The 10,441-nt window shown below is 42.5% G+C and overlaps 1 protein-coding gene across 4 annotated transcripts in view; it reads left to right on the plus strand.

Annotated features, from left to right (window-relative positions):
• LOC124303541 (protein lozenge-like) overlaps positions 1 to 9,572 on the plus strand; it is a 41,154-nt gene extending 31,582 nt beyond the window's left edge. The window contains exons 5-7 of one of the 4 annotated variants that reach the window (XM_046760890.1): positions 7,572 to 7,727; positions 7,902 to 8,133; positions 8,316 to 9,572. In XM_046760890.1, the coding sequence (XP_046616846.1) occupies positions 7,572 to 7,727; positions 7,902 to 8,133; positions 8,316 to 8,340 (413 nt within the window). In that variant the 3' untranslated portion in view covers positions 8,341 to 9,572. Of the gene's footprint in view, positions 1 to 7,571; positions 7,728 to 7,901 lie in introns of all 4 variants that reach the window. The other 3 variants (XM_046760881.1, XM_046760863.1, XM_046760873.1) reach the window with 3 other exon arrangements.
• The last annotated feature ends 869 nt before the right edge of the window (positions 9,573 to 10,441 follow it).

Raw genomic sequence — 10,441 nt, forward strand, 5'->3', positions numbered from 1 at the left:
TTTGAAACTCTAGAATCGACGAGACGTCGTTGGAAACTTGGACCAGGTTGGCCAGCTGATGCTGCATATGACGAACCAACGAGTGTTGAAAGCCAATGATCGGTGACGGAGCGAGATACCCGGAAAAATCCGGGGATTCATCCAGAGCTAAGGTTTTTCCGAAATTTCATCGTTGAATCGAGCGTCATTTTCATTAATTGCCTAATTCTAGTTGACGCTACACGAAACGCTTTCGTAGACCGTCTTCGAAAAGATTTCGAGTTCCAGGTAGGTATGTCATTTATTCAAAGTTCGTGAACCAGCTTATACCACATTTCTAGTCTTTGAATCTTTTGCACGAATACGGTTTGCGAACAGGTATGTTCCAAGAACCTGTTGAAAAATTGCACAAAATTCATCGTCTCAAGGATACCAAACTTCTGTTTACGAAAACAATCGAATACCCCGAATGAAACGTATACCGGCTGTTGGGATCAGGCAATCGACTGAAAAACAAAATGCCCGAGTAACTTGTAGCTGAAGGGGATCTTCTAATTCATCTCACTCGCCTCACGGCAAGTGTACATGCAGCCCTGTCCAACAGCTTCCGGGCTCTTGTCGCACGCTCTTTCATTCATGCCGGTAACTTCATTCATGCTCTGAAATACTGGAGAAAAAGAGAGAGGAAGAGATAGAGATAGTGAGAGGGAAGGAAAAAGAATCGAAAAACGGGCAATCGGGTACAGAATAAGATGAAGAAAAATGGAGGAAGAAAGGAAGGAGAAGAGTCAAACAGTCGTTTCTTTCGGTTCCCTGGTGCAACGACGGATACCGAATCCATTGTCACGAAGGCAATTACGGGACGTGCGTGCAAGTCGCGGACCTTTGTCCCAATAGTAGAAAAGTTTCTTTGCTCATTTTTATTCCCTTCTCCTTCGTTACCTGATGCGGTTTATTGCTATACTATACTTTCGAATATCGGCATTTATTCAATACACGAGTTTGCAGCACCGACCCACAGGACGGAGGGTGCAAGGACCCTTTGCGTCTTTGCAGGGCAGGCATGGCGAGTGACGAGAACGAATTCGGAAAATAGGGCGCAAATTTAAATCAGTGAAACAAAAACCCAAGCGCAACATCCGACTGCACGAACAGGATGCTCCAAATTACCGGCAATCTTCTTCGCATTTGGCATATTGACAGGTTTTCTCGGGTTTACTGATCGTGTAATAATAATAACTCGCGATTTTCAGAGAAATGCATTACGTCGACGAATCGATGCAAGTGTACAACGTTGGCATTCATGTTATATTAGACCGGTTGAAAAAATTGACTGTTTTTTTTTCAATCTCACATGTTTAATAGTTGTGGGAAGAGGGAATAAGACGTCTGTTGTAACGTGAGCCCTTAATATTCATATTTGGTGATTTCTCACCGAAATTGTCAATTTTCCATTTCATTAACATGAAAAATTAATTTTAGTTATTTCTGAATGTTGTAGCTCACAATCAGTAACGAGGTAACGTACATAAATGACCGATACTTGTTTTTCTAGGGAATTTAATGCTGTACAAAAAAAGGTCTCGTATAGTTTTTCGACAACTAAACTCTTTCAAAAGTTATTCAAGGTTGAAGTTGAAATGATGATAAACTTCGCTCTTTTTCGAGATTAACAGCGAAAATACTGGACGTATCACAAAATATTGCGGTTTTTCATTTTTTTTTCTTGTTAAACTCACAAATTTCGCAATCATTGATAACACATCCAAGAGGTTCAGGATCAAACCCTAACCGAATTGTCCTGGAATGCCCGGTACGCAGGTACGATTTTTCGCCACGCGTTTCCGCCGCTTCGGTACTTCCAAATGTGATCCCGAAAGCACCAATCGCGGCGACAACGCGTCATTCAATGCGTGTGTACAAGACGTGAATACCTACGTATATTCCTGAAGATCGCATACAGGGAGTGAAAAAAATTGTTACAACTTTTGAGATCGGTTGGCTCGATACGGCTTCGGTTCCCACCGCGACTCGAGGGACGCACGGCAACGTCTTGTATAACGTAAGTTGATATTGCGTCCCGTACGCATGCGGAGCGAAGTCTTACGCAGACACTGACGCAGGAAACTGGCAACCTCTCGAGCCTCTCCTCTCCCAAGCTCGTCTCTCCCTCGTTCGACTTCTTCTCGCGCCTCGATCGCTGCTCGCGCGTATCGCTTACACTGATTCTTTTTCATTTTCTTTTTTCCTTTTCGATTTGCCTTTTTTTCTCGTTTTTTGTTTCTGTTTTTTTTTTTTTTTTTTTTTTTTTTTACCTCTCTTCATTTTATTCTCATCGAGTATCCTGCCAAGGATAATGTGTCTATCGAGAAAACGAGCCGGGCACACCTTGGCACGAAGAAAACGAGAGGAGGTTCTTAACAGTGAATAATATCATGCAAGATGTAAAAAAATCGATCACTTTAACTTCACCGATCTTGCATATTGTACTCAATTTTCACGCAGTTTCTTATATTTGTAACTCGATGGTTTACAGCGTAGAGCTGTCCAAAAAACTGTACATGTTTTTAAAGCATTAAACTTGTATGATAATCGTGTTCTGTGAAAGAGATTTGAAATGACTATTTTTTTTTTTTTTGAAACTAAATCGAATAATGCCGATTTGTTCCAACGAATCTTTGCCATTTTCTTCTGTTCTATTTTGTTAATCGTGTCCATGATTCTGTCCGCGTTCTCCGAGCCGTAATTAGACGTGTAAATAACAGTAGATCAACAAGGTAACGGGTGTTTACTTAAATTCGAAAACCGCAACCCCGTCATCCCGTACCGCATAAGAAAAATATCCCGTAGGCGTTGAAAACCACAAAAGATTCCAGGACCGTTCGAATGAATTCCGCAAAGTGTGATTCTTGAGTGAAAATAAACGCACGGTCCAGGATACACAGACGAGTGGAGAAATTTAACGCGTGCGATTACGAAAAAACGGCAAATGATAAAATTGTTACGATTACTCTGAGGTTGCCGGTCTTAAGGAAGAAATGCTCACCCGGTTACCGTCTTATATCCTCGGTCAGCTAAGTAGATGACTGCTCGGAACCTAAGCACCAAAACCTCAGTGTGGTTTCACACCCACAACGGTAGTAAACACCTTGAAAACCGCGCATAACGAGAGGCGGAGAGAGGAAAAAAAAATGAGAGAATACAAAAACTATTCTTTCTCTTTCTGGCCGGCAAAACGGTCCCAATGAAGCAGTTACGTTTGTAATACATCTGAAAGGTCTAGGAAACTCGGTCGCGGGCTGTATCTCGATGAAAATTCATTTGCGGTTGATCGAACAGTAGCCTGCTTGTATATTTCGCACCGTTGCGGTATCATTTTTCGCGTTTTTTTTTTTTTTTTTTTCACCGTCCCCTTTTTTCAACTCGATCTTACTTTTCTTCATTCGGACTGCACGTATTGAAACAAAGTTCTGGTCAACTTTTTCAAATATCAACAATCGCAAGTGATTTAGAAACGAAAGTGAAGATTGCTAATTCGTAAAACAAGAAAAATAAATAAAAAACACCCGGCGTCAGGAATATTGATCAGAATCGTTTCACGTGAATTGCGGTTTCCGGGGAAGCACGTGGAACATACACACCTTTGAGTAATTTCGATCCTGGATTCCCGCAATTACGCTTAAAGCCTTGAGAGAACGGGGTCCGCCAACTTCTTCGTCAGTTATTGCTGTTATAATACAGCGTCGTCATTGAGAATCGGAAACTTTCCTAAACCCAGAACCGAACCTTCAGCCCCTGTCTTCTCGTGTAACAAGGTTTCGAGGAATTGTAACCATCGGTACGTCACTGCCGGTGTGTATTATACTCACAGCTCCGAAGGTGGATGCTGGGCCCTACCTACCGCCGTATAGCAATCTTCAGTCCGTCATTAGAATCGTTTAGGACCCTTCGCATGCCTTCGAAGTATAGTCGAACTTTGGACTTGGCCGGACTCATGGACTATCATCTAACAGATGGCCCGCTCTCCCTTCACCCTTAATTTTATTCGAATTTTTTTCCTTTCTTTTCTCTCTCTTTCTTCCTTTTGTTATATTGCTGTCGTTATTATTATTATCGTTATTGTTGTTATTATTATAATAATAATGATTATTGTTTCCTTTCCGATAATTGTGGCAATATGGACCTGTTTAGATTCGAAAAAAGGGAGATACCTTTTATCGAGATATTGAGGATATAATTTGATCCTTTGAAAAATTTCTGTAATGTGACAATTAGCGGGAAATAAAGGAAAAGCTTTACCAGCTGTTCCTATCTTTGGAATCTCCTTCTGTTGTCATAATACAGCTGTGCTGCAAGTATGTTAATTCAGATGCAGTGTTTTTTGGTAACCTTCGCTCGTGCAAAAGTGAATTGACGTCTTTTTCTCGTTTATATTGACACTGCAGTGCTAATTCCATGTCGAATGAATCATATTGACCTATAAATTTTCTCGGGGAATCGGTACGAGCTGACTAACAATCGTTAAAAGGAACCCGCACTGGTTTTGTACTGAATAAAAAAACGGGATGTTATTACGATTTTCACGGCACGATTCCGACTTCCGGGTCGTTAAACGCGCGAATTTCCTGTAATCGCGATAGGCTTGATACAAGCAAATTGTTCCGTCGTTGCTTTGACCGTCGCGTAAAATTGACGATGATGAAAATGATTAAACCGTATCACTTTTTAAAACTGTCAATGTTACCCTGTAACACAATTCAAGTGCGTATCAGACAATGTTTATGAATTGTAAATTATTTTTGCCGCGAAATCGTCCATCCGGTAAGCGGATTTCGACTAATTGATAAAGTTACACAGCTCCCAAGTACCACGCTTATGCTTCAATTCCGTCGTTTAAGACCGTTCGCCGCAGGCGTCAGTATAAACATGGGTTTCCCGCTTTGATATCCAGTTTATGCAAGGTTGGCTTTATTTACGAATTATATTCAACCAGAGGTGACCGTATGACTGCGTATTTCCAGATAGAATAAAGTGCGCGATAAAATCATTCCAGCACTAGTAGAAACTTGTTTCTCACCCGGTTTTTTGTGCGGAATTGTTCGACTAGTTTCCCCCAGGCGATGGCCGGCGATGCGTCAGTCACGTAGTTAAGCAATTGTCGAATATCGGCTCCTAGGCCAATTCCAGTCGACGCTTCGGTTCGGATCTTACGGGAAACCCGGACGCTTCAGGCGACGCAGGAAACCCACGCGGTGATTCGTCGACGAAGAGGAGGACTCGCCGAGGCGGGAACCCGTTGAAACATTGAAAGGACGAAATCGATCTAGCCAGCTAAGTCGGGAGTCAAATCGTGAAGTATTTCCTTTTCCACGCGGCGAGATCTGGGCTATCGACCTTGTCTAGACGATAATTTCGTGTTACGAAATAGTGAAAGTGCAGGTCATTTGGCGAGAGGGATAGAGAGAGAAGCTTACATACTCGACTAGCCGTCGGGTGAAGGCATACGTGACTATTTGTTGGGGTTTCCCCGCTTTGACCCATTCATGATTCAAATATCAATAGCATGCGCAGGCGGCGAAGCATCGGTACGATCGATTTGCGTTCGACGAGGTGGGAATATTTAATGTCTTATATTTTACATCAGCTGTATTAATTAAACACCTTGGGGCCCCCGATTCCACGGAGACGACAATACCGCAGAGCGTAGAAGCCGTGACAACGATAAAAGAAAAAAAAGTAAAAAGTTAAAGCACGTTCAAAACATTGACAAACAGTTTTTGCCTACGCTTCTCTCTCGGTGAAAGAAAACTTAGTGTGTGCAGGTAGTAACGACTCAAGATCAGATGCCTGTTTCCGTGTAATTTTTGACAGGTACGCTTAATGATCATTAGTGATCGATGGATTTCCAAAATCGATTCGTCAGCGCTGTGTAATTGACCTTAAAGTTGTCTAAAAAAATGTCCGACATTGATTTGGCACTTATCGCGATTGGACATCGCGAGCTTTGGTATATCTCGTCGCCTCGAAACTCTTTTCATTCTGTTAACGAAAACTACGCTTAAGCAGTGACGCATTCAAATCGTGCGATGAACAATGAAGGTGTACGTAGGCATACGCGGGCAGCTACTCCGAAGAACTTCGATATTTATATTCACTCGTGCGACGACAGTGGATCAAGCATTTCGGACAAAGATGCTTCGAGGAGGCGAGGAAGGAAAGGAGAAGTGTGATTTGATTCATGTCCTTGTTCAGCCTGCTGCAACCTGTTTGATTAAAATAATATTTTTGTGCCTCGGAGCGTAGCCAAGGACAAACTAGCGAGAGTATATCTTCGACGTTTTCTTTACACGAATCGTAATTTTCAATTTTGCTTTCGCGTGTGCGTATTTACTTCCATTTTGCACGGTGTGATGTCATTGCTCGTAACACACACGCACCGCGTAAGGTATACAGACCTATATGACGTCTTCGCATTTCCAGTTCCATAATACGCATAGTTTAGTCTCGGTCCATATATCGCCCCGCGTGAATCACCGAGTTTAAGCTAATTAATATGTCGGCGTTACTCGTTAAAGACATAAATTAGGGACAGGAGGAGGAGGAGGGTAGACGCGTTAGTAAAAATGCTGCCTATTAGCCAGACATGCACTCGTCGACGATTCGTATACGAATTCCATGGACCAGAGATTGTCGCACAGAGCCTAATGGGAAATAACGGAAACTCACGTTAGCCACAAATCGAGACACGTTAATTGACGATTTGGAAATTTGTACGATAAAAAAAAGTATCAAATCATCTACACAAGTATACCTACCTTTACGTGGTGTATTGATGAAGCAAAGATGCAGGTGGAAATAACCACGAATATTATATTATAACAAAAGTTCCCGTTTAAGCAGTAAAAGTGACGTGCTTAACTGGGCCTCGGGCCTCGGGCCGGACGTGAAGTGGCGTGATGCGAAGTGGGGGAAAACGCTAAGGTTTCTCGGTGAAACGTCTGAGTACCTCGGGCACAACGTCGCGATGCCACGGTGATCGTTGTGTGCGTCTGACTATACGCGTAAGCAGCGTGAGTAAGAAATCGTCGGAAATCCATGAATTGGTTTAGGCCTACCAGCTGCCCATCATCGCATCCGTACCGACTTGCGAGACTTCGAGAATCCCGCTATATCGTTACGCAATTTGGTTACATCCGACTCGGGGCAAATGACTCGATGATGAAGAGAACGGAGAAATTCAATCTCGGGTACACAGGTACACAACCGCTCGAAGTAGGCGTTCCGGATGCGCCCGACGCGATGACAAATCTCTTGTCGTTGAACACGGTAACGCTGATTATCCATACATTTATTCCCCTTCGTCTAATCATCTCGAGTTTGTAGTTCTCGAAAGCTTGAACCGAGGGCTAGATTCGATGAAATTAATCGATGCCGTAAAATTGCGGAATTTAGCGAGTAGTATCATAGTCGTGAATCACGGAATTGGGCCTTTTTCGTACTTCGAAGAAGGTCGCACGATCTGGCGGTGCCAACAGCCACAGTTCGCTCAACCGTTGGGAGTAAAAGTTCCTTTTTTCGTTTTTTCGTTTCAGATACCGGCGCCGGGACCACGGACTGGTATCCTCCATCGAATTCGTCTTATACCGGGGCTGGTAGCGGGCCCTATTCTCCACTACCAGCAGCCTTCTCCTACCCAGGTGAATCGCTATCGCACCACCCAACGACGGAGCCCGTGTCTTTACCATCCGGTAAGTCGAATAGACTGGAGCTTTAACCTTGCGATAATGTTGAATCCAAGGTTCTTAGATCGCTGGGTGTACGATACGTTACGAACAGTTGGCACGAAGTTGAACTGAATTTTCCACGAGTCGTTTCGTCTCGTAGAGGTCCATCTCGTAGTAAGTGTGACGATTGAATTGCAGTTATGGGCGATACTCCGCAAGACACGTACACGCCTAGTTACGTGTCGACGCAGTATCCTCACGGGCCGACGGCGACGCTGCCGCTGGTACCAGCGAAATCGTCCGAGCTTGAGATTTTGGGGAATAACGGAAGTGGGGAAGGTAGCGGAAGTCCAGGGTATCACTACGGCTCGTGGGCAGCGAGCCCAGCGGCCCCGGTCCTGCCCCACAACTACAACCCCAATCATCAGGGGTACTACAATCCACCGCAAAATTATATCAATCCTCCACCGATGGTTTTGTACCCTCAACTCTACAGCACTGTCAACCAAAATCAAATACACGTTCATTTACACGGTGATTTAAGCGAGGAACAAGTCACCATAGCTAGCGGGTTGAGCATTAGTAGTAACAGACTGGAAATTGGTGTTTTAGGAGAGGAAAGCGAACAGAGAAATGATGTCTGGAGACCTTATTAAAATTGTTTGAAGCACCATCACACCCTCCGTCTTCCCCCCTCCTCGAACAAACACTGACAGGCTCGTCGATACAGGCACTCGAGTTTAATTCGTACGGAGAACTTGATGATCGATTTGGATACGCTTCGTGTCGATGGGACTTTGGAAGATTATAGAAAGTAAGGAAATTATTTTTTAGGAAAATTTAATAGAGCCGGAGGGAGGTACAGTTCTCCAACGAATAGATCGCCCGAAATCAATCGGAGGAACAAGGAACCTTCCGCAAAGAGTCATTAACAATTCGGACGAATATTTCCTTAGACTATTCTAATCACTGATTCATTATAATTAATTACGTGACGACTGGAAGATTTTCCTCTTCGGGCTGTTAGAAATACGGGTTTTCTCGTAGAGAATGAAAATTTAATACTATCCTTTGTTTGCTCAAAAATTTCTTCTCGGAATTTGTTTAATAATTTACGTTAACTTAAATGCATTAAATATCTAAAATTATGGTCAATTTCGAATAATTTTTAACGCCAGCGAATTTCTCATCTCGATTTAATTACCTGACCGCGCGGTATTCTACAGGACTTGACGTAGCTTCGATAAGACTCGTGTTATCATCGGCTTCTCTCGCGTAGCTACTATCAATGTCATAAACTCCTGCGGATCGCGAGCATTATTCATAGCTGTACATATTTTTGTAAAATCGTGTCTGACTTTACAAGGGTCCGGGGTAACCTGTTATACCTGCCCGGAAATACGGTCACGGACTGCATAAGATCTCATTATACCTACTTATTATTTACAATTAGATGCAAAAGACAAATCATAGAATCGGTATGCGTAATATCGGTAAATATTATCATGTTTTCAACGGTATAAGAAGAATAATAATTAAAAATTAATGGAAATGTTAGATGTTACATTTTAAACAAACATCATTGGTTGTACAACAGAGTTGTGAACTCATGTAATAGTGATCTAAACTTCTTCATAATTATAAGCAAATGTAATGTATAACTGTAAATCTTATATATATAAATATATAAATAGTGAATACCAATTGTATGATGCTACACACATCAGGACATGATTAATTTTAGTATTATATAAATGCATAGTTTATAAATACTAATAAAAATAATAGTAACATTAACTTTTTATGTAAATATACAATAATGCAATATTTTTCATGAATAAAATCTTGCCGGATTTGTTCCTATCGCTCTCTTTCACTTCAGCTCACACTGCGTACATCCTGTGTTAACTTCTGCCGGCAATGACGAGTCGTGGTGTCTCGGGACCATCCAAACCGCACGTGCAGACGTCTCTTAGGTAGGTTGTGCGCATGCTCCTTCAAGTTGAGACGATAGTATAATTGAATTTTCATTACTGAATCTTTTTTGCGCTGTTGCAGATTCAGGCCAATGTATCAACCCATACACCTAGCAAATAAACCCGACAGTAGCCATGCCATATGTTCATTTGTGGTTAGCTGTTCTACCGCTCTGCCATGCCACCACTGTGTATGGCCACACTGCTCAACGCTACTGTTTCAATATCAGTTTTTGTTGTTTTCCTTGTAATTTTCTTGAACATCGTCCGCATCATCTATAAACTCAACGATAAGCTCACGTCCAAAATACTTATACAGTTGCTCTGAAAATGTGTGGCCTAGCATAGTTGGCCATTTACCTCGAACCAAGTATCTGAATATTGTTGTCACTTGAACAAAATTCCACCTCTCGATGTACGGTTTAACCCTAATTATCGCGAATGCAGGCTCAAATAAGCAGAAGGTGTCTGCTGTGATTCCAAGGAATAACGTACTGCGTATAAGATATGCTGACCGAATTGTGCGCCTTGATGCAACGAAATAACAAGACCAGTTCGGCTTCACCTCAAATAAAGTCAGAGATGATGATGAAAGTGGGATTTTTGGCGCAAGCTCTTCGGGAAGAAACGTGACTCGATTGTTGCGTATTCGTATTCAAAGTCAAGAATTGCGGGGCGGCTCGCGTGTTAAAGGTGGAAAAGAATAGTTCGCTAATATGAGTTAGGTTCGCCATGCAAGACGGCGAGGTATGGATCGTAAGC

Source organism: Neodiprion virginianus, chromosome 1 (assembly GCF_021901495.1).
Source record: "Neodiprion virginianus isolate iyNeoVirg1 chromosome 1, iyNeoVirg1.1, whole genome shotgun sequence".
Classification (NCBI taxonomy): domain Eukaryota; kingdom Metazoa; phylum Arthropoda; class Insecta; order Hymenoptera; family Diprionidae; genus Neodiprion; species Neodiprion virginianus.